This window comes from Panthera tigris, chromosome C2, assembly GCF_018350195.1.
Source record: "Panthera tigris isolate Pti1 chromosome C2, P.tigris_Pti1_mat1.1, whole genome shotgun sequence".
Classification (NCBI taxonomy): domain Eukaryota; kingdom Metazoa; phylum Chordata; class Mammalia; order Carnivora; family Felidae; genus Panthera; species Panthera tigris.
The window spans coordinates 5,435,012-5,460,269 of record NC_056668.1 but is presented as its reverse complement, the minus strand read 5'-3'; the positions used below and the strand labels follow the sequence as shown (position 1 = coordinate 5,460,269).

The following is a 25,258-nucleotide window of genomic DNA, read 5'->3' as shown; positions in this document are numbered from 1 at the left end:
CTTAAAAAAAAAAGAAAGAAAATGAAATCTAGCTCAGGTTTTACTAATCCGGATGGAGAAAAGACTCATCCAGGTGGATTGCAAGTACTTTGCTTTTGCTTATATAAATTATCCATGGAAGCAAAGCCATGTGGCTCTAACCAGAGGTGACGACAGTGAGGCTACATGACAAGAATTGGCAAGATTCAAAAGAGCACAGGCATTCATTTTAAAACTTAGTTCCTGTTCCTTTTTTTCCAAGCAGCTGTTTTATAATGATGGTCAGTCATCTGTTTACTTGAGGAGTATTTTCCATGACCCTGACTTAGAAAAGGTCACCCTTCTTCAGAAGCTTGGTTATTAATTATAACTGACTTCAAGTTGCTACATTTCTTGAGCAACAGGTCGAAATACGTCATGGTGAAACAAGGGTATAAAAAGGTAGTTACACCATTGCAATGAAGCTGTAAGTCAATTAAATTTCTCTGACAAATTTCAGGGCACTGAACTAGTGATATAATGAAGGAGCAACATGGCTAAATGCCTGAAAATAGACAAACAGCATATTTGTTTTGGTAGTCCGTCCACACAATATTCACATCATCATAAATTTGCAGAACTGATTACACAGACAGTTCTCCACGTAGTCAGACCAGATGTGTGTCCATGCATCAGTCTCTGGAACTCTCTTTGTCAATTTCTTCATGGTGAGGATTCACACTAGATGGGTATCAGCAGTGACATGTTCTGCGTCTTTGAGTGAAAGGTAGAGCAAAACCCTCTGGGTTTTGTTATCACTCATAGACAACTTGAACAAGTCAGGTCTGCAGAACCAAGGTATGCTGTCCCCGCGCCTAGATTAATATACAACACAAGCAACTGATTCTTTCTTGAATAAATTAACAAATTCTGTGACTGAAGTGAATAGCTAGGGCAAAGAACTTCATCTGTATGGAAATACGATTGTGGCATATTTATGACCATTTAGCCTAAACAGATCATATCATAAATCTAATTACCAGTATTGGAGTGAGTCTATTTAGTTCTAAGTAAAAGCAGAGAACAGGAAATAGAGATTAAATGGAAAATATGGGGCTAACAATGTAATTAAAATCTAAAATAACCTTTGATATCAGATTAATTAAAATAAACATACAGGTGTTAAACATGTGTCAAAAGTCACACACGTACATGCACACGCACATGCACACACATACATGATTAAAACTTAGATCCAGGGCCGCCCGAGTGGCTCAGCTAGTTAAGAGTCCAACTTCAGCTCAAGTCATGATCTCATGATACGTGGGTTCAAGCCCCGTGTCGGGCTCTGTGCTGACAGCTCAGAGCCTGGAGCCCGCTTCCGATTCTGTGTCTCCCTATCTCTCTGCCCCTCTCCTGCTCATGCTCTGTCTCTCTCTCAAAAATGAACAAAAATTTAAAAAAATTGGATCCAAACATCATAAAACAAAAGACTAAAGAAAAACAGGAGTTAAAGATGAGAAAAGATCTCCTAGGAAAAATGTGAAACAAAGAAGGCAAGAAGAGGAACTTTTGAGTCATACAGTAGATAATTGAAGACAAAAAAAAAAAAACCCAGAGATTATGACAGAAAATAGATAAATCAACAATTATACTTAGTAATATTAACACCCAGTTTAATAACTGATCAATGAAGGGGATAAAAAAAAGCTAGAGATGACACATAACACAACTATTAAATGTAATTGAACACATATACACAGATTTACGCCCAATAAATGTTAAGAAGAAACTTTTTTTTTTAATGGATAAGAGATCCACAAAGAAAGCATTAGCACATGTCACAAAACTAAGACTGTCTGTGATGACACCACTGTCGTATCTCGGTATATGGAGAAGAGTGGAAAGTATGGGTCATCTAGTTCATGGTATTAGGAAACCTGTCTCAATATACAGAGAAAGAAGAAACTGACACCCACTTCTGTTGTATCTACAGTTCTCAACGTGGACGAAAGACCTAAATGTGCACAGTGGAAATATAAACATAGAGTGAACACAGAAAATAGTGTAGGAATAGATCTTCCATGAGCTCAGGGACTTCTGAATCAAGACCCCATGGAAGACAACTGAGAGGCAGCCGTGAAAAAGGTACTCACAACCATTTCTATGTAATAAGAGATTCAAATTTACATGGAAGAATTACAGCAAAGCAGGAAAAAATCGCAGGGAAAATGATGTCGAGCTGGGCCAAGGAAATTCAGAGATGGGATACCCAGATATCTAACAATGAAGAGTTTGATGCTCCACGTCAGTAGTAATGGAATAAAAGCAGATTAAAATAAAATCCACAGGCATTAGATCTGCAACACTGTGAAAGGCAGATAATATCAAGCACTGGCACAGATATGGGGAAATGTGGACTCTTGTGTGTGGCTGGGAGCAGCCTAAAGTGTATTTTGGAGGGTGCTCTGCAGTCATTAGTGATACCAAGTTAATATCACACAGGGGCACATCTACTAGAATATTCATCGTAGCACGAGGCACAGTGTCAAAGGGCTGGGGGACAACATCAAAAAGGTTTACTCTGCATGCTTTAATATACATTTATATGTCTATCTTTTTTTTTAAGTTTTTATTTAAAACAAATTTTTTTTGTTTATTTATTTTTGAGAGAGACAGCGTGAGCAGAGGAGGGGCAGAGAGAGAGGGAGACACAGGATCGGAAGCAGGTTCCAGGCTCTGAGCTGTCAGCACAGAGCCGGACACGGGGCTCAAACTCACACACTGTGAGATCATGACCTGTGCTGAAGTCAGATGTTTAACCAACTGAGCTACCCAGGCGCCCCCATTTATATGTCTATCTTAATAAGGGCATTAAAAAGTAGATTTAAAATAAGTATATTAAGTACACACAAAAATAAATACACACATAAATACTCAGTAGGCAGCTTCCGGGGAGGTGGGGGTCAGCTGTTCGGTGCCACCCTGGAGGGAATAATGGGACCAGAGAAAAAGGGAACAGCGAGAGGAGGCAGATTTGTATCCGACAGGAGGAAGAACTACGGTGATCGTGGGCTGTGCAGAATCAGGACGGGCTCAGAGCTTAGGGTGGGGCACTGCACAAGTCTGTGCAGACAGAGTCGGGAAAAATGCAGGTTCCGTCCAGGGCAAGGTGAGTATCACACGGTAGTCTCATCTAGGTGAACTCCACATTCACTAATATCCCTAAGGCTTTACCTTTGTATCATCTATTTATGCATATGCAGGCATCTCTTATATATACTCAAATATGTCTATCTATATATGAATATAGTGTGTGTGTATATATATATTTAATAATCTTAAATAATTTTAATTTTTAAATAACCTCCTTTCTGTGCTTCATGCCCAGCAGAGAGCCCAATTCAGGTCTTGAATTCATGACCCTGTGATCAAGACCTGACCTGAGCTGAACTGGAAGCTTCACTGACTAAGCCACCCAGGCACCCAATGCATATAAATATAAATATTTATACATGATTTTAACCCATGCATATATTTTATGTTTATATATAAGTATAAATAAAATACGCAAGCATTATTTATGTTATATATCACATGCGCACAAAGTTATATAGTTATAATATGTACCAATCCACATGAAAGATCCCACTGCATGATTTTCAATAATTGAGAGGTGGGGTTTTTTTTTCCTGACTTAAAATATTATCAGAAAAATATTACTTAAGCACGACCTGAGGGTATTTTACCGTGTGCTGGATATAGGTACACGTACACTTGTGTATATTTGCAAAGAGACTGATTACGGGCTAGGCAGGGAAAGTGCCATAATTTTCTTGTCATCCTTTCTTTTTTTCTCATGCCTACGTAATTCTCTCCTTCTCCACGTTCCCATGTTTAACAAGCCCAAGTATTGCAAAATATTATTTCTTCCACAATCTTAGCTTTAACTGAGTAAAAGCCTGCATTCTTTGACTTCGTAACAAATCCAATACATAATGTTTTTCCTTTTCCTCTACTGAGAGAAAAACAATTTGGGGTGTCATTTCTAAAAAAATCTAACGAAGGATTCCCTTGAAGAAAGGTACCAGCTTCATTTTCCAGAATCAAAGGGGGGATTACAAGGTCTTCCACCTCTAGGACAGACCTGTCTGAAGAAGACAGTCAAGCTGACTTCAGAGCTCAATTCTGACATCCTAACCAAAGGAGAGTCATTCTCTCCTGCGGGAGCTTGAGAGCGTAAATCGTCAGCCAGGGGAGTGAATGCAGCCACCTGCACCCATTGAACTCCTCCTTGGTAGTTTATCAAGGGGGGGGGGGTGGTACAAGTCCCCCACCTCATCAGCCTTCTCTTGTCACCCTGGGAGTCACCAAAAGAATGTAAATCTCCATTTGAAACCACAAAGTCCCACAAAAGGAATGCACATTTACCACCTTACCCTACATTCCTCTACTAGGCCTATTTTCTCCCATATTATTCATAAGAGAAACTATACCTTCCCTAAGCAGTTGCTGACAATCAGTGCAAAAATTTTGTGAATGACAACAGTCTAAGGCCACGCGAGACCCAGCAAATAGGACCCTACATTCAACGCCGCTCAACTTTAATGAGGCACCTGAAAGAGAAAACTAGCCTGGAAATGCCGCGTTTCCCCCCAAACAATACTAACAATGACCCCAGCAGCAAGCGGAGCTTATCGATAAAGAGAGAAGAACGTCATCCCTGACAGAGGTGGGTCCCGAGCCTCGTTGGAACAGCAGAGGGGCAAATGTCCGGAGTGGATGGCCCTGCCCATGGTGCCGCGCACAGAGCCGTGCCTCTCCTGGGGCCAAAGGGACCAAACGGCATCAGCTGTCAGGAGCCCCCGAAGAATGATGTCATCGGCAGGCAGACTCCCGACTGCTCGCTCAGAGATGGGAGCCGAGCCCCATTTTTAATTCAGCCTCCACCTCCCCAGCTGCACCCACAGCAGCACTAGCCAGATCGCCGTGGCCACAGAGCAGGTGCAGGGGAGGACAAAGAGCTGTGCTGGGGGCAGAACGCGTCAACTGGTGCAGAGCCTTGTCCCTGTCAGGGGGCAGAATGCAAAAGGTCTCTACTGTCAGGCCGGAAACACTGCCAACGGCGCCTAATTCTTCCCTCAGTTTGAGGCAGGGCATGAGAAAGGCGTGTCTCCCATTAGGATGGGAAAGTGCCACCACGATCACGGTGAAATGAGCTAAGGGGGAGCTAATGTCCGTGATCGCTCTTGTTGTGTTTCGAGCATCATCATCTCATCTCATTATTGGCCAACACTGATTTTTAAAAACTCATGAAAAAGCATTGTGAAAGCCTGATGCTCCTCAGTCACTCTTGACCCCTTACAGTGTTGACTGTCGCTCTCTACTCATTGGAGCCCTCCAAACCCCGTTTCAAAGTCCCTGTGGTCCGAATCCAGGACGGTGGTCCAGAGGCTGTCAACCAAACCTCACTCTCCAAAAGCCCTTCCCAAGCCATGACTACCGTAGGCTCCCTGTCTCAGCCTCTCGGTCACCCAGGCGAGGACTTCTGGAGTCGCCTCGGGTCCTTACCCACCCTCACTTTCCAAACCCATTCCTCCTTTTACTTCTCATCAATGTAACTAGTTCTCATTCTCTCTCTTAAATTAAGCCCTCAATAACCTCACGCCCTCCCTAATTGTTACATAATCTTCTTTCTTAACTTTTCAAGGAGCTTTCTTCTCGGGTTCATTGCCTCGATTTCCTTCCCCTCCACCGTGGCCTCCCACTGCAATGCCGATTGCTTTTCTAAGGCCCACTACGGGGCTGCACTGGAACCCAAAGACGTGTATTTGAATCCCGAATACATTACTGGACAGCTTTGAGCAAGCCTCCCGCACGCTCTTAATCCCGCTTCTCTGCTCATGCTTTATGTACATTACAGAGTCACTGTGAGCATTAATTAAGGTTACACATATGAAAGTGTTTGTAAACTATAAAGTTTTATATAAATATAAATAGAAGGTGACATTTTTATGTAGCAGCCAATTAACTTTCCTGGCAGTGCTGGTCCCTAGCAATTAAAACACTCAATTAGGCACTGTTCAAGTTCAATGTGGCACCTAAAATGAGGAAGAAAAGCTTTGAAATGTGTTAAATATAACCCTGCTTGTTAAATTGAAATGAAGTGAAGGGATTTTGACTTTCATTTCTCCCTACATGCTCGAAAGCAGCACAATGGTGCTTGTAGTTGGTTAATATAATTCAGAACCGCTTACGTTGTAGGCATTATCAATAGTTAACGTGGTGTTTAAATCGATCTTTGAAGTTTTTTTTTTTTTTTCAAAGTTGTAAGTCAATGCTACAAAATAAGCAAAGGGCCAAGACTATTAGCAAAAAGGACATGGCTGGAAAATAGTATTGCTTCCAAATGTTGTTGAAATAAACGCACACAGACGCGCACCCCCCCCCCCCCACACACACACAATGCTTTCAGTGTTTAAAAAAAAAAAGAACCTCCTGGAAACAAGACGGAAATGGTGTGCCCCCCCCTCAAGTTTGTGGCATTATTGACAGCAATGAGTGTGCCTGCTTTCCAAGGAAGCCAACGTGTGAGGGATCACACTTGCTCTTCTGAAATTATCCGAATAAAATATTCACTGTGCAGTCTAACCAGAAAGGTAATCGAGCTGTTATTTATATAAATAAAATAAGAAAAGACTGTCTTTCAATCCTGATTCACAAAGCAAAAAAAAATCTGTCTTTTCCTATCATTCAGTTGATTTCTTATCTCTTCCCTTATCATAACCTTTATCTTAATTGAAATCAGTAAAGGTTATTAATTTTTTAAAAGCATTGATAGACCACAATCCCGGCCACTGGAGTGTGACTTAATTTACATATTTCATTTCAAAACATTTTAAAATCCAAATGTAAATGTTCAGAAGTCAGTTCGGTTACAACCTTTCTAATAACATCTGAGGAAAGGCTAAAATTGCTCATGGTGTATAATTACTACTATATATTGAAAGTTAGAAGTCATCTGAAGCAAGAAATGCAAGCAGTGTGTTAAACTGAATTACTCTAAATATTTTTGCTGCAGTGCAATGCAGGTAACTGTGACCAATGAATAAAAAAATGAAAGGGGATGTCAGGTGATACACAGAAACCCAGAATGTATTATTTTTCATCTGGGAAGTCCCACACAGACATACGCCGGCTTATCCTGGTACGCCCAGCCTGCAATTTCCTCCTTTGGTGTCTACAGTTTGATCAGTCAACACAGAAGAGATGAAATTAAATAAAAGTAAAGGGGATGTGCTAGAGTACTGATAGCCGACAACTGTATTTAGTTCACAAGATGCTCCTTTTAAAACATGCTTTGAAGCAACGATTAACCAAAAGTCTATACTCTCTCCTCTGCCAAGACATCTGCGTGAAAAGCTATATACATCCAATGAACACCAACTCAACACCTCTTTGAGCAAGTTCAGTAGTCCAGGCTTCTTGGCAAACCCACTGTTAAGGTTTTTCCCCTCAAATGTTTTGTTAGTGTGTGATAGTCTCATATGGTGGGCTCCATGGAGGTGTAACCTGCCGTCCAGAAGGCTACCATCAGAGACTGCCGGGGACGTCTCCTGCTTTGTCCATTCGTCTATTGTAGGTTTCATCAAGACCTGCTTGGTTTCAACGTCATCCCGCATCTAGAGGGTTTTCTGCTCTCTTCGTCCCCTTGTCCGTCTGACTTCCTGCGGCACCTGACGTCTTCCTTCCGCCTGGCCCCTTCCCCCATGCTTTCTATCAATGGTCTTTACTTGGCGTTTGCTGCCTAACATCATTCTTCTGGCCCTGGGGCTGGTTTCCTTTAGGGAGAATTCTTAGCTATTGGACAGAACTTATTTTCTGAGGTGTTGACCTGCTTGGGGGCCTTTGTTTACCGAGCACATTTTACTAAGTAAAGTGAATACACATTCAGAAGTCATGATCAGCTCCGTTCGTGTTTTAATTCACTATCTTGAGACAGCTTGCAATGTCTGTTGCTTTCATGTCCCTCTTTCTTTAGATAAGTGCAACCTTCTCCCTGGTGTGGACGTATGGGGGTAAGTGGGCAGCCTGTCCAGGCACCCCATAGGTCTGCTCACAGTGACTGGTCCAGGAATGGGTGGTGGCCTGTTCCTGGGAGGGAGCCAGAATCCCTCCCTACAAGTTTCCTAGGTGGAACCACTGGGGAAAGGGCATGTGAGCCCAGGGACGCTCAGGGCCAGTTTTCTTGCCGAATGGAAGGGCTGCTCAGAGGGAACGAAGCCGATGTGTAAAGGGAAACACCAAAGAATCAGAAGCTTCAGATGGTAATTAAAGGTCTAGACCAGGCCTCCCCCAAGGCCTACGTTCTCTCTGCCCCTCCCAAAGTTTAGTTCAATACAACCTTGACCTCCACCCCTACCTCCCCCATACACTGTAGTAGTTGCCATTAAACCAGTCTGAATGAGCTCCTGTGCTTTGCAATCGATAGGATCATGGTTGATACACTGATCTGTCCTCATCGAGGAAATTTAAAGATACAGATTTAAATTTCAAACAGTTCTTGTACGAATTTCCATCAGACTTTAGCTTCAGATATCTGGTGCACAGGTTTTACTGTGAGTCTAACTAAGGGATTGATAAATCTGTCTATATGAGTGAAAATCTGCAATGAGGTACACAGTCTCCTGATGGTCACGTGTAGGCCTGTGTCTTATGCATTATTTATTCACCGATGTCTCCAAATCTGCTTAAGATTCCGCTGTCCTAAATTCCACTCTTATCTATCCAACTGTCTATTTAGTGGATCCACTTAATGTTTCAAGCTCAGTACATCCAAAAGTAGACTCCTGATTTCTTCCCTTAAGTTGCTTCACTGCATCTTCTCTTGGCTCAACTGACAGAAGCACTAGTCTTGCCATTGCTCAGGCCCAGATTTTATCCTCTTACACCTACATCCGGTCCATCAGGGAATCCCATGGAGGAGACCTTCAAAATATATCCAGAATCTGTCTTCTCCTCACCCCCTCTCTGTCCCTTCTGGGCTTCAGCCTTTTCTCAGCAATAGAAGTCAGGCATACCCTTTTACAACCCAGGCCAGGTGACATCTCTGTTTACTCTGACATCTCTGATCACCCCTCCATCTCACTCAAAGGAAAAACTCAAACCCTCCGAGCCCAGCCCTGGTCCTCCATGAGAGGACCCTGCTAATTCTGAGCATACCTCTACCCTGTGTCCACTTTGTTCCTGCCATATTGCCTCTCTACTAGTTCTCTAGGTTGCCAGGCCCACCCCTGACTATTTGTGTTCCCTCTGCCTAGAATGCTCTTTGCCCCGGGTATATGTTTGGCTATCTTGCCCACCTCCGTGTCCTTGATCAGATGTCAGTTTCTCAGAGAAGCCTTCCCCAACCTCCCTGTAGCAGTGCAGATCCCAAATCCCTTCAACTTCCCCACTCACTGACGGCTATTTCTCACCAGGCAACTATAATGAAATATTGCACAAAATAATATGTTCCTTCTTTCATTTGACAATCCTTGCCAAGAACCTGAAAATGATTATTCTACATAATATATCCTTAGAAGAAAAGAAATTCTTGAAACCAAAACTATCTGATTTGTTTTCTAAAATGATCGATACTTTGGTTATTAAGAGCCAATAAATTCTCCTTTTGGGTATAAGCCAGTTTGAGTCAGTTTCTGTCACATAAAATTAAAAGGATAAAGATTAATACATTGATTTCTGCTGGTCGAGAACATTTTAAGAATATAAGTGAATAATTCAAATGGTCTTTGTTTGAATTTATGTCTCCTAAAAACCTGACATTAAAATATCTGTATCCATTTATCTAACGGTCACACTGGCAATTTTTCCTGAAATAAATCATCTTACAAGTAGATAAAGGCCAATGCATAGAGAAGGGCATTTGACACATCATTCAAAATGGTTAAATATTAGAAATAAATGAAATATTTATTTAAGAGTCTCTTATGGTTTGCTTCCTTCTCTAGGTTCTCTATCTTATTTTTCCTTTCCTTCCTTCCCTATGATCATGTGTTGTGTTTCCTAAATTCCAAATATGAATGAAATAATATGATATTTGTCTTTTCCGGCCTGACCTATTTCCCTCGGCCTAATACACCCTAGTTCTATCCACATTGTTGCAAATAGCAATATTTCATTATTTTTGACTGCTGATGCACTGGGTGTTATGTGTAAGTGATAAACACTGGGTACCACTCCTGAAACCAACACTACACTGTATGTTAACTAACTTGAATTTAAATAAATAAATTAAAAAAGAAGCTTATATTCTGGTGGCAGCTAATTTAGAAAGAAATAAAGAAAGAAAAAGAAAGAAAGAAAGAAAGAAAGAAAGAAAGAAAGAAAGAAAGAAAGAAAGAAAGAAAGAAAGAAAAGAAAGAAAGAAATATTTAGCACCAAGATATTTTCCAAATGTAATCTGAAGACCTCTGGGGATCCCTGAGAACATTTTAGGGAGATGGCAAAAAGATAATCATTTTCACTGTAACACTAAGATATTATTCACCTTTCTCAATGGGGTGACATTTGCATAGATACACAAAAGTAACGGTGGGTAAGACTGCTGGGGCCTTCGCACAAATCATGGCACTGACACCAAAATGTACTAGCTGTCATTGTGTTGTTTACCACCACACAGTCCCAATTTTTGTCAAAAGCAGTTTCTAAGGACACTTTATGGAGCCATAAAAATAATAAGCCCATGACATTTCCAGAGTTCTATGCTCTGTGTAACAAAATGGGGAAAATGCACAAAGCACTTGATCTGTCTGCTGAACAGGAAGGTTGTCTTGAAGCAAAGTACTTGTGCACTTGTCTGAGTTACAAGCTCAACTAGCCACTCTTTTCATGGAATTCCATTGTTTCCACAGAGAATGGCTGCCTAAAAGCTATAGCTATTCAGGCTTGGGTAACTAGCAGACATTTTCCTAGAAAAAAAAAGAAATAAGCCTGTCACTCCTATGATCACAACTGACTGTATTTGCTGCAAACAATGAAATTGAAACTCTCAAGCAAAAGAATAGACTTTTGTAAGACTTGTATCTGTCACTATGAACTCGACAGCTTCCCAATACTGAAATACTTTTCTGATGAAACCATGGTGATATTCTGACATTATTATAAATTGTGTCAATGTTTCAAAGATCTACCTAACTCAGCAAACCAATAATTTCCAAATGATCAACTTACTATGTTACAAAACAATGTGTGGGTAAGACATTCATTCAGATAGAAAATGAATTTTAAGACAGCAAAGCACCAAACATTCATTGATCTAGCTTCTAATTCTCCAATGCAGCTAATATTTAAGATACTGACATGTTTTAATTCTCTACATTGTATTATACTTTCTGGTTTATTTGCTTGTTTTGTTTGTTTACTATTTGTCTCTCGTGATTGGAAGGAGAGTTCGACAGGGGAAGAAACTTGTCTACCTTCTTCATCACTGTTTCCCTCAATGCCTGGAGTAGAGCCCAGCATCAAGCAGATGTTTCAGGAATGGCAGTTGAAGAAATAAATTCAACTACAAAATGAAGTTTTATGCAGCTATCACAGTCTGGTTTACCAAGAAATTCTAATGATCTGAGAAAAGTCTTAAGATATGTGGCTATTTTTAAAAGACTGAAATTATTAATGTGAAATTATACCTCATATATGCTACGTATTATATAACATATATGATATATTACACAGATTATATGTGTGCATGCACATCTGTGTGTGTGTGCATGTGTGTGTGTGCATGTGTGTGTGTGTGTGTGTGTGTATGTGTGTGTGTGTGTGTATGTGTATTTATAGGTGTCCTGGAAAGGTAAACTAACAAGGTTTATAGGGGAAAAAGGTTGGGGAAGGCCATGGAAAACTTTGTTCATCCCCCAAAGTTCATCCTGGTGAACTGAGATGTAAAGAATCATTTAAAAATCAAGGAATTTTTCTGTGGAGCTCTTTAATCATATAATTCCTATGTTGTTGTTTTGACCTGATCATCTATTCAACATGAGAAGTCTGAAGTCTTGATCTGTTACAGAAAACCTCTTCTGGTAGGATTCTGCAAGAACGTGCTTTCAGGATTTTTTAGGAAAACAAAGATTCAGATGGTTCTCAACTTAGGATGGTTCAACTTATGATTTTTCCACTTCACGATAGTGTAGAAGACGAGTGCATCCAGTAGAAACTGTACTTTGAATTTTGAACCTACTTCCCCCCCCCACCGCCCAGAGCTGGTGCTATGCAGTAGATACCCTCACGTTGATGCTAGACGACTCCCAGTCAGCCAGCAGTCACAGGGGTAAACAACCCAAACAGACAACCATACTTCACCCACACAACCTTTCTGTTCTTCACTTTCTGTACCGTATTCAATACATTACAGGATATAGACAACATTTTATTATAAAGTCAGATTTGCATTGCATGATTTTTGCCCAACTGCAGACGAATGTTACTGTTCTGAGCATGTTTCAGGTAGGCTAGGCTAAGCTACGAGGTTTGGTAGTGAGATATATTGAATACATTTTTGGCTTACTACATTTTCAACTTACAATGAGTTTATTGGGCCGTAACCCCATCGTAAGTGGAGAAAGATCTATATGTGTTTTAAAATGATCTGTCGGACAACTAGGTAATGAAGCCAATGATCTCTCTCTCTCTCTTCTTGTGGTAATACTGACAACACACGTCCTCTGGAAAACCAAACCAAAAATTCCACATGAAAAGAAAATCGTATCAACCACAGCTCTTGATGCAGGAGTGGATGCATTGAGGAGTCAAGAGATCAGAACATGTGAGGTACTCTATCCTTCCTGTTTTTGTAACTGTCCTACCGTAAACATGCAGCTTCTAAGATCCCCCCTGCTCTTCATCGTCCCTCTGGTGAAAGAGCTGAGTAAGGGCAAGACGTGTGGGGACAGGGAGAAGAGCCTTACCTTTGACCGTCACGTGGACACTCTGGCTGGTGGAGAGCTGCGGTTGAACCAGCACGTTGCACGTGTACTCTCCCTCATCTACTTCCTTTTGCACATCTGAGAGTTTTAGAGTGCCGTTGTTCTCAAATGCCACTTGGCGGTGGTTGAAAGGAAGCAGATTAGAGTTCTTGTACCATTTGATGGAGTAATACGGATAGCCAATCACGCGGCAGTGGATGTACGTGTCCCGTCCTGCGATGGCTGTGATATTTTTCATTGGCCGAATGCTTGCAGGCCCTAGAGAGACACAAAGGAACTCTTGAAAATAATTTAAGGGTACATCTCATGTGTGGAAACGGGTACACTTTTCCTTGAGTAAAAGAAAAACAATGTAGATTATTTCCATGTGAAAAATATCTTTTTCAACTTTTCTATTACACGATCTTCTCTGCATTTGGATTCTTCTACTGAGCAGTCCTTTTTCCTTTTCGTTTCATTACTTTCAAATGGATCGAAGGAGTGTTAAATACTCTAAGTATCAACTACTTCTATGAAAACGTCTTGAATTACAAGAGAAGAGGCAATTTCTTCAACAAAAAGTAATTAGTCTGCCCTGAACAATCATGCTGTTTTTTGTGAAAACACCGGGAGCAATTCAATTTTCAAACTCTCTCCATGACGTAGGTTTATCAAGACGGAGGTTATGCCATGGTGCACTATGAATGTAAGTTAAAATACCAGGTACATGGAGCTTTACCATGAATGTGGAAGAACAGAAGAGGAGGAGGAAGGAAAAGAGCGTGCAGAGCATAAACCGGGAAAGAAAAGATCAAGTGGACAAATCGAAGAGTAACAAAGAGAACAAGCTGACCGAAAAGAACAAAATGCCACTTCCCACATGAACCCAATCTGGGCCATTCTGGAGCCGAAAGGAGAGGGTAGGAAATGGGAAGCAACGGTGAATCTGTTTTCGGCATTCCGAGACTCAGCTCAGGGCATGCAGAAACCTTCTTCTCCACTACAGTGAGTTAGATGTGGTTTTTTTTGTTTTTTGGGTTTTTTGTTGTTGTTTTTTTTTTGTTTGTTTTTGTTTTTTTTGAGGAGCTGATTTGACAAGCACCTCTTACGTTTATTCGAGCCTGGTACAGGACGACTCCCGCCGAATTGTTGGCAGTGCAGCGGTAGACTCCCCCATCCCGGACCTGAGAGCTGGAGATGTTCAGGTAGCTGACCACGTTTCCCTCCGACGTGATCATCTGGCTGATGCGGTGACTGCCACCCTTGAGGATCGGGTCGTCGTCCAGGGTCCACGTGATGGTGGGCAACGGAGTTCCCTTGACGTTGCACATGAGGGAGACTGGTTCTGCTGGACTCACCACTTTTTCACTAAAGGCAGAAATAATTTTGGGAGTTCCGTCTGCAGGAAGACAAAGGATGGAAGGAAGTGGCACATACAAATAATTAAACGACCTCCAAGTACATTTGTGTAATGGTTAGGAGACAGACATGCTGGTTATTGAACACTACAGGCAAGTCTGGTTTTATGGCTAGAGCTAAATTCCAAGCAGAGCAACATTTCATTTTCAAAATAGGCAAACAGTGTTAGCAACCTTTAATAAATTACTTCTATATATTTCCTGATTGTCCTAAGAAGAACAATCATGAAACCTCAAGTCTCATGAAATGCTCAAGTTACACAACGTCAGCTCCCAAGAAGTCTACAATCTAGACCTGTTAGGTCCCTATTACATGTTATAAACACAGAGGAAACCCACCCCTCCAAATGGTCACTTTAGCCTTCCACTTCTGAGATAATTAGGGCTTATGCCCCAGGGACTTGTTCAGAGGAGTAAAGACTGACAGACGGATAGGTTCACCTTCTTTATTTTCTCATAAAAAATCATCCTTTATAGTTTTAATGATAAGTGGGAAGTCCATGTAAATGTCATGGAAACTCTGAGAGTGGGATCAAAGCCAAATAAACTTTGAGTCTTCCAGTGTGTAATAAGTATCTCTGTAAGTGTCTTAAGTTGGTGGCTGTACAAATTTATCATCCAACATGGGACAGTTTTGAGAACAAAACAGATACCAGAAGTAATTATGCCAGGGAGGCAGGCACAGCCTCAGACTGTCCCAGGCAAAGTAAGATCTAGGTCTTAGGGAGTTTTCCACAGGAATTTCCAATATTTTCAACAAAGACAAAATTTTCATACTCCATTGTCTTTCCATCATATATATGAACCATTTCCCTCTTACTGTATGGTAGCAATCATAAATGCATGCATATATATGCATACATATTCACATATATGTATATATATATATATATTTACACACACACACACACTCACTGTGGACAAATTGGAAAGCAAACAAATGGAGGAAACACACCTGAAGCTAGCTCACAATTCCATCACAGAAAGATAACTGTTAACACTTACAAGTACCCCTGAAGAGTTTCTCTTTCCGCCCTCCCCCCTCCCCGCCCCACCCATTCCTCCTCCCTGGAAACCTGGAAGCCTATTTCTGTGGCCAGAGGGACCAGCCATGTAGGGTTCTCCTGATGGGGGTGCTTTGCTGAGCCCTCTACCGTCTTTCCTTTTGCAAATTCCTGAATGTCAATTTCATTCCAACTCCTGGGTGACTGGAGAAGGCCCTTGAGTATGTTTTTTCCCCACGTGCAACCACAGTGGAGTATTGCAGTGTTCTTGAATTGCAAGCATCTTGCTTTAGTATCAAAGATGAAAAAAAGGGCTTCATAATATTAAAGTAAAGAACCTGTGTTTTTACCCTTAGAACACCACACACTCTGCTTCAGCACGCTCTGCCTTTATTTACGGAGAAGTGAGACGTCACCATGATTGTTAGTCTTTGTACGTAATCGGCTGTCGATGCTGAGGAATGTTATTTTATTTAATCTTACAATTCAACTTTTTTTTTTTGGATGTGCAGAGCTGTATATTTCTTTGCACTGATTTTTACACTATGCACTGAAAACGTGTCTTTTTTAAAAATCTGTGTTGTGACTGTTTTCTTCAGTTACACCTTTTTTTGTAGATATAGTTTACATACAGTGACACATACAGATCTTAAGTGTACAAGCAGAATATTTTGTTAAATACGTACACTGTGTAACCACCCAAATGACTGCAACATAAAGCATTTCAGGACCCCACAACTTGCCCAGGGTTCCTTTCAACCAATCCCCTCTCACCAGAGGGAATCACTGTCCTGATTTCTTTCAATGTGACTTTGTTTGCCTCTTCTTGAACTTCAAATCCATATAATCCTAGAGTGTGGGTTCTCTATCCTGCAAACATTCTACTATTACCATAGGACAGGCAGCGAAATTAAGAAGTGAAACTTTGGAAGTGTTCCATCACCTAACACGCAGTCCATATGGAAAGTCCGTCTGCTGACCAACAATGTCCCTCCCAGCTCTCTCTCCCAGCCCAACTAGTAGCACACATCCCATTTATCTGTCATGCTTCCTTAGCATGCATCCTTCAATCTGGATCATTCTTTGCTCTCTTCTGCATTTTTTGGCTTTAACATTTTGAAGAATTACTCCATAGCCAGTTGGTCACACTTTTTTCTGTTTTGTTTTTTCTGTTTTGTCATGATTAGATGCAGGTTGTGCATTTTTGGCAAGGGTATCATGGAAATAATGTTGTCTTTATGTGCTTAGTGGCCATTTGTGTATCTCCTTTTGTGAAATATCTACTCAAATCTTTTGTCCGTTGTTATGTTAGACTACGTTTTATTGATTTGTAGGAGTTCTTTACGTATGTTGAAAACAAATATCTATCATGTATCTTATAATGGTCAAATATACTTGTCAGATATATTAGTTACATAAAATGTGTGCCAGACATTATATATATATATACACACACACATATATATAAGAGATGTGTGTTTTTGCATATGTAAAATGTTTTCTTTCAGTTTGTAGTTGCCTTTTATTTTCTTAATGGTGTATTTGACTTTTACTGCTTTCTTTATCCTAAGAAAGCTTTGCCTACCATTCAGACGATGAATAATTCTTCTATGTTTCCTTTTAGAGACTTCATAGTTTGGGATTTTATATCCCAGTCTATATTTTAGAGCAAATTAAATCTGTGTAAGGTATAAGGTGTGAGGTAGGGATTGATATTCATTTTTTGTTGTTGTTGTTATTACATTCATTGTGTAGTACTGTTTGTCAAAAAGACTTTCCTTTACCTTTGGAATATTGTGGACTCTCTTGCAAATTAATTTATCATATATATGTGTGGGCATATTCTAGACCATCTAGTATGTTCTATTGAGTTATGTATCTGTATCGTTTAATGTAGCTAGTATGAGTCCTCCAACTTTATTCTTTTTTAAAGATTGCACAATTCTCAGTCCTTTAACTTTCTCATGCATGTCTTTTAAATCAACTTAGACTATAGGACTTCCATTTTTCTTTATTTTTCAAATGCTTATTTATTTATTTTGAGAGAGGAAGAAAGCAAGAGACGGGGGGGGGGGCAGACAGAGAGGGAGAGAGAGAATCCCAAGCAGGCTTCATGCTCAGTGCAGAGCTCAACATGGGGCTCAAGCTCACGACTGCCAGATCATGCCTTGAGCCGATATAAAGAGTTGTACACTTAACCAACTGAGCCACCTAGGTGTCCCCGGACTTTCACTTCTCTACGCTGTTGGCATTTTTATTAGGATTACATTGATTATCTTACAGAGGACTGCTACCTTAAAAATATTTAGCTTTTTAGTCCTTAAATATGGTATACTTTCCAGTTTTTTAGGTCATCACAATTCTATATTAGCAATGTATAGTTGTATAGTTTCACATGTTGAAATCTTGCACATCTGTTGTTAATTTTATTCCCAAGTATCTTTTGTGTTATCCTAATATAAATGGAAATTTTAAAATATTATTTTCCAATTGTTGGTTTCTACTATATAAACACAAAAAAAATTGTGTTTTTGTATCTTGAGTTTCTAAACTTATCTGGGAATTGTTTTATAGATTACTTGGAATTTTCCATGTAAACAACAAGGTCTGTGATTAAAGACAGTTGAGACTTTTCCTTTACAAATTTTATGCATTTTAGTCATGCCTACCTAGGACTTCTGGAACAGTGTTGAATAGAAGAGGTATATGTGAACATCCTCAGTCCCAATGTTAAAGGAAAAATATTTAGTCCTCAGCCATTAAGTATGAATAAATAAATCATTTAAGTAAATAAATTCATAAATGCCATTAGGTCAAAGAAGTTCCTTACATTTCTAGTTTCCTGAGAATTTTTTATTCTGAATGGATGTTGAATCCTGTCAAATGGTGTTTTCTGAATATACTGAAGTCATCAATTGGTTTTTCTCCTATATTCTATTAATATGATGCCTTATACATACATAAATTTTGATTTTATGTTTTGCCAATCGTACGTTTATGGGATAAATTTGAACTCAGTTTTATATTGATATAGATACAGATATACATATTTGTGTGTGTATATATACATGTATATACACACACACTACATATGTATATATACACACACATATTTATGTAGAGATATATACACATAAATATTCATATGTCTAATATATGTGTGTGTGCATCTATATAATTTTGATTTCATGGACTAAAAGTGAAAATTACGTTACTTCATGTGAAATGTAAAAACCCTAGCACAAATAATTTCATTTATATTCTGTGCTTTGTGTTATTACATCTATTTATACCTAAACTCTATAAAACAGTGTTAAAGTTTTATAATTTGTCAATTATCATTTAAAGACATTAAAAGAGAAAAAAAATTCTGAATGCTTACTAACATATTTCCTGCCTTTTCTAATGGGCTTTATGCCTATAGATCTGAATTTCCATTTTAGGTCATTTCCTTTTTGCCTTCAGTGACTTCATGTGTCAAAACTTCTGCTATCACATTCTTCCAGCCTTGGTTTATTGAAAATATCTACTTTCCCTGTTTTTTAAAGACTATTCTTCACAGATATAGGAACCTAGGTCAACAGGGATTTTTTTTTTTTTTATCCTTGTCAACATTTCAAAGATGTTGTTCCACTGTCTTCTGTCCTCCAAAATATCTGATGAGAAGTCATCCATCATTTGTACTGATATCTCCCTTTACTTAAGATTTCTCCTCTCTCAGGGGTGCCTGGGTGGCTCAGTCAGTTGAGCGTCCGGCTTCAGCTCAGGTCATGATCTCTCAGTCTGTGAGTTCAAGCCCCACGTCGGGTTCTGTGCAGACAGCTCGGAGCCTGGAGCCTGCTTCAGATTCTGTGTCTCCCTCTCTCTCTCTGCCCCTCCCCTGTTCATGCTCTGTCTCTCTCTCTCAAAAATGAATAAATGTTTAAAAAAATTAAAAAAAGAAAAGAGTTCTCCTCTCTCAGATTTATAAGATTTTTTTATTTATCTTTGGTTTTCAGCAACAGCACTCTTTATAATGTGTCTGCATGTGATTATACTTGAGATTTACTGATTTTTGGCTCTGTAACTTTAATACCAAAATTGGGAAAACTGGCACCATTATTTCTTCAAATATTTTTTTCTGCCCCAGTCTCAATCTTCTGTTTTTCCGGACTTCTAATTATATGGAGATCAGACCATCTAATGAATGTCCCATGTCATTGAGACGCTGCTCACTTCCTTTGCAGATTTCTTTCTCTGTGCTTCAAACAGGATAATGTATTCTAATTTATCTTCAAATTCACTGATCCTTTCTTCCTTCTCCAATCTTCCATTAAAGCCAATACACTGAATTTTTATATTTCTACTGGTTCCTTTTTATAGTTTTCATTTTCTCTTCTGGTCTTTCCCAGATAATTATTCATTATGCCCGTATTTTCCTTATTGAACCTATTTTATTTATTTGTTTGTTTATTTAAGATGTTTACTTATTTTGAGAGAGAGAGAGGAGACAGATGAGTGGGGGAGTGGGGGAGAGGGGCAGAGGGAAAGACAGAATCCCAAGCAGGCTCCATGCTGTTAGCACAGAGCTGAACACAGGACTCAGTCCCAGGAACAGTGAGATCGTGGCCTGAGCTGAAATCAAGAGTTGGACGCTTAACCGACTGAGCCACCCAGGTGACCCTAACGTATTGACCATATTTTAAATAGAAGTTTTTAAGTCTTTGTCTAACATTCATCTGGGTTCTCTCAAGGTCTATTTCTACTACCTACTTTCTCTTTTTTGTATGTCTAGTTATTTTTCTTTTTAATTTTTACTGGGATTATCTTCCACATTTTCCAGTCCGGGTGTCAAGTAAGTTTTTCAGGGAAGTTTATCTTTAGATTTTAGGACTCCCCACTGTTCGGAATGTAAGGAATTCCCTCCTTACTGGAATTTCAACTTATCTTCCTCAACTGCAGGTGATTTGACGTTGCAGACTTTTGTCCTTCTGTATGTCAATCCCATAGAACTATGGCTTTCTGCTTTTCTTCTAGTATTCGAGGTTTCCCCTCTTACCTCACAAAGCCTGGGGACTGTCCTCAGGGGAAAAGTGGTATCAGTGCACATATCACCTAACCCTTTCCTCTTCTTTCATGGGTCAAATCCTTTCCACCCGCTCTTGCGTGTTTCTCCAGTGTCCACGTACAGTTTTGCTTTTCCCCAAGTTCATAATTTTTATCTACTTCCAGGTTAATCTGATACATGCTATTCTATCGTTTTCTGAAGTAGGACCTGTTCTTATTCTTTTTTATTATTCCGTTCTCCAGTTGCTCTGGTTTGATCTTGAATCTCTAATTGTCAGATTTCAGTTTCTTCAGACTTCCAGTTTCTTTTAAAACTCCCAGTTTCTTTGGCCTCCTAGAAAATACTCCCAGATTCTGCGTTTATATCAATGGTCATTCTCAGCTCACAGTATTGTGAGTTTTTATAATTGACATTAACCTAAAGCTACTTCAATGGGAATAATAGGAGGTTATAGCCAAGGATACTAGTTAGAGTCCATTTTAAGGCAGCTACTAGATATGTATTTATAACTACACTTCTGCTCTCTTTTGCTACATTCATACTGTCATCTCTCAGAAGAGAAAAAATAAAGTGAAGCTTCTTGTCCTGAATGGAAACTGACACGCGACAAATAAATCCATGAGAATGCTCGCTATGCTCCTCTGCCCCGCCTTTTTTTTTTTTTTTATTCAAGTGACAGGCTTTTTTGGAGATGAAAGCAGACATTATTTTCCCAGTGAGACCTGAGTGTCTTTGAAATCTTTCTTGCTGTCACTCTCTGATAACCTGAAATCTTCCGACATCATTATGGATTATCAATATGCTCTTTAGGTTTTCTTAGTCACACGAGATAGTTGCCAAGGTAACTAGGCCTAGACAGGTACTCTGTCCCTCTTCTACAAAGAATCTAAAAATAGTGGCTATGTAAGGACTATAGTGCATCAGCAGCACCAAACTGGCTCTGTACAAATTGATTACTTTCTGTACTTAATTATTACGGGGAACACGGTGTCAGGCATTTAATAGGAGTCCCAAGCCTTCTGGCAATTTCGCCTCTGCTTTAAAAAAAAAAAACTGTTTGCAAGAAAATGCCCGAATCAAAATAAGAATCTCATTGCTAAGCCCGCTTCTTAAAAATAAGCTAAGGTTAAAAAAAACAATAACAGAAATATCCCCTAAGAGCATCAAGGCATATTTTAAACTAATGTTCATACGTAAATATTTTTTCTCTTTAGACTATAGGAAAGTCACGTCATTATTTTAATCAATTGACATCAAATGAATTTTAAATTATATGTAAAGACAGAATTTCCAATAAGACACACACACATACGCAGACAAAAGCTTGTTCAATTATCTGGTGACAAATGTATGTCTCACTTGAATGTTACCTGGATAGCTTTTTTTCCCTGGCTGATTGATAACCTTGAAGATGTAAGCAGGACAGTAAGAAAAGAAAACAACACACCTGAAACCTACTATAATAACCCGAGGTCATTCCTCACAAATTCTGTTCACCTAAATTGGTGAATATCTGGACCCGATCAGTGACAACTGTGCCAACCAGACGCCATTTTTTTTCTTTCCACCAAGTACTATACTGAAATTTTGCCCTACGCTTTGCCCGTAAAATTGTACTTCTCAGCTGGGGGCTGTTATTTCCTTATCTCTCCCCACCCCCAACCCTGGGATATTTGGCAATGTCTGGAGGTGTTTTCGGTTGTCACAACTTGGATGCTGCTAGCATCTAGCGGGCAGAGGCCAGAGATGCTGGTAACCACCCTATAGCATCAAATGGCTCTTCCAACAAAGCATCATCGAGAAACTCCAGTCTGGGCTAACACGCCGTCAACCAAACTATATGTTCCACGTTTCTGAGGTCTGTAACTTGACAAGTAACTAAACACATGAGTGGGCGACATTTATGTTACTTAACTTTATGTGAAGTTACTTTTATTATAGTACTTCTACCATTTATAACTTTCACCAACACTTGGTCTCTTATTAGCCCGGCGTATCCTGAGAAACCAGGGCCGAGTTATTAGCTAGCCAGACAGACAGAAATCCTAACACTGGGAGTTATCAGCACTGCTTCATCATTCTTCTGAGTGCTCTGTGTTTGGGTTCTTTTGCAGCTGAACCCTATAACAAGGCCCACTGACCTTCAAGGACCACCTGCACATAGTCTTGAGCGGACAGCTTATCCTTGCGCACAAAGCACTGGTATGCGCCCCCGTCACTTTTGACCATGTGATCCATTATAAGGTTTTCGTGGTTGATCCCTGTGATCCTCACATTTTTTCCAGGGTTGAGGATTTCACCGTTTCGGTACCAGGAGAGTTCCTGGTCCTCACTGCCTGTCACGCTGCAGGACAAGGAAACCTGGCTACCCACGCTGCTTTTAACTTTCCTGGGGCTGATGGTAGCTTTCAGTGGCTCTGGAAATTTTGGTGAGAGAAAAAAAAGAAGGTAAGAACATCACATACATAGACATCATTTCAACAACATCCTGAGCTTCTGACAAGGCAAAGGCATCGTTGTAAGCAATGCTACACAGTTCTTATGTTCTGGATTATTCCATAGTGCGCCATTTTGTTCAGGAGCGCCCTCTTTACTCTTTGGGTTTTTTTTCTGGTCTTTTTCCTCTGTGTGGCAAACAGACCAACATTTGGTCAAACTGCTTTCTCACTGGGTAAGTGTGGGGATTCACCCACTGACAATAAGAAATGCCAAGTTCTGGCCACCAATAAGGACACAGGTATTGGAACATTTAAATCCTATTTGCCTTGTCCCACGGTAGCACTGACGGGTTTCTCTGGACGATTCTCACACAGTCACAACACCTGCTCATACCCCCCTTTGTGGCTCACCCAGGGCCCATAACACACAGCTGTAAGAAAATAGGTTGATATTAGACTTTGTGACCAATGAAACAAAAACCCAATCTTACATAGCAAGTTCATTTACTGAACATCTAATAGAAGCCAAAAGTAGGGTTAATGCTACAGGTAAGACAGAGATGAATTATATTCATGGTGCACCTGGCATGTGCCATAAAATTATTACACTTCTTTTGTACATTATATAAGTCAGTCTTCCCACAGTCCTGCATGTTTTGTCTTATCATATCCATTTTACAGAAGAAGAAGTGGTTGTTCAGAGAGATTAATTAACTGAACCAAATCCACTCAAGCGGTAAATAGCTAAAACCATTTTTTACCCCAATTATTCCTGACATCTCCTGTCACCACACCACGAAGTCTCTGGTTCCAAGAAGTTCGGTCTTTTGGCAGATGAGACAAATACAAGAGTTAATATAGTAGCCAAGAAGTGATATAGGGTCCATCAGAGACATATACTATGTGGAAGGGGATCAGTAGAAAGATCAGGAAATTCCTTAGATACCAACGATGAATAGAGCTGAGGCCAGCTGGAAAGAAAGGGCATTTTGTGAATTAGGGCATGAAGCATAGCCGTTGTCACAAGGAGAGCGTGCCTGTTCACTTTGGACACGACACAGAATCTCTGTAGGAAAATTATGGGAGAAAAATTCCAAAGGCAATCTGGAACAAGATTTCAAAAGGCTTCACGATCTTGGAATTAAGTCAGAGGGGACGAAAGGAAGCATTCGAGAATTTTTTGCAAGTGAGTTTAGAGTCAAACACATTTTTAGGAGAATTGATTGATCATACTGTATTGCACAAACTGGAGTGGGGAAATTGGTCAGTAAGGGAGCACTCCAAATGTCTAGTTGAGGTGCAGTTAAGTCTCAATCTAGGACAGGAGGGGCGTGGGGAGGGTGGCTAAGAAGCACCATGAGCTACAATCTATAGGACTTGGCAGGACTTGGACTCAGAAAGGAAAGGCTTAAGGAGGATCCAGGATTTAAAGCCTGCGTTTAGGGGGCTCGGGAGTGGGGAAGGCATCTCAAATAAGAAGAGCCATTGACCACGCAGAGATGGTGGAGAGTTTGTTTTGCGATGCTGCTGTGTTGAAATGCCAGTGGCACATCTGATGTAAAATTGGGAGACATGCTGTCTAACACTCAGGAAGGAAGCCAGGCGAAGGCTGCAGATCCAGGCTTGTTCTCAGAGGGGAGGAATCCAGAGCCCTATGAATAAAGAGAGCACCAGAGGAGAAGAGACGGGAGAAGAGAGGGCTTTGGATTTAGAACCCAAGAGAATGCTTTCTGTCTAGAGAAGAAAGACAGAAGTCATGAAGTCAGAGGGAGTTGGGGAACATTTGAGGGGCACTTCAGGACTTGTCCAGATGTGGCAAGAGTACAAGGGTGACAACAAAGTACGGCCAGAATTAACACTTTTCGGCAAATAACTTCTAAAGTGTAGATTTTGATAAATGAGAAAGCAATAAACGCTGAGAGCTCAGCCTGAGATGGTTGGGACAGGGGGTGGCATTGGGGAGGGCACTGCACTGGGGTTAGAAAGACAGAAAGTTTAGACCTTCAAGTATTTGAAAACCCTCTTCCATGTGGAGGGAGGAGTGTGACCTGTGGTCAGGATAGGGATGGCTTTATACATGGAATAGGAAGAAATTAAATGTAACGGGAGTTGGTCAGTTTTCTTTCAAGCAAAAGTATGGGCAATATCACCAGACAGGCTTACTTACAATGATTTTGACAATACTCTAAAATATAAACTTATTCAGCAGGAAATGGGGAGCCATGAAAGGTGTTTTAACACAGAGGAGGTTTTGAACCTGTGGGGACACTTCTTCCTTGCCTTCCAGTACTGCATCATTGCATCTGGAAGTTTCTTCAGCTTCAGAAATAGAGCTGTGCGGAACTTATCTTCCATTTCTTCTGAAGCCCAGCCTAAACACGTTTTCATGATATTCTCAGGACTCACCCTGGGCAGCTGGTTCCAAGCA

At 40.2% G+C, this 25,258-nt stretch overlaps 1 protein-coding gene across 1 annotated transcript in view; it reads right to left on the bottom strand.

Annotated features, from left to right (window-relative positions):
• The window catches only part of DSCAM (DS cell adhesion molecule), a 763,813-nt gene that overhangs the window by 280,810 nt on the left and 457,745 nt on the right, over positions 1–25,258 (bottom strand). Inside the window, exons 7-9 of the mRNA XM_042956621.1 lie at positions 22,534–22,809; positions 14,026–14,322; positions 12,927–13,202 (exon numbers count right to left, since the gene is read on the bottom strand). Of these exons, the coding sequence (XP_042812555.1) occupies positions 12,927–13,202; positions 14,026–14,322; positions 22,534–22,809 (849 nt within the window). The remainder of the gene's footprint in view (positions 1–12,926; positions 13,203–14,025; positions 14,323–22,533; positions 22,810–25,258) is intronic.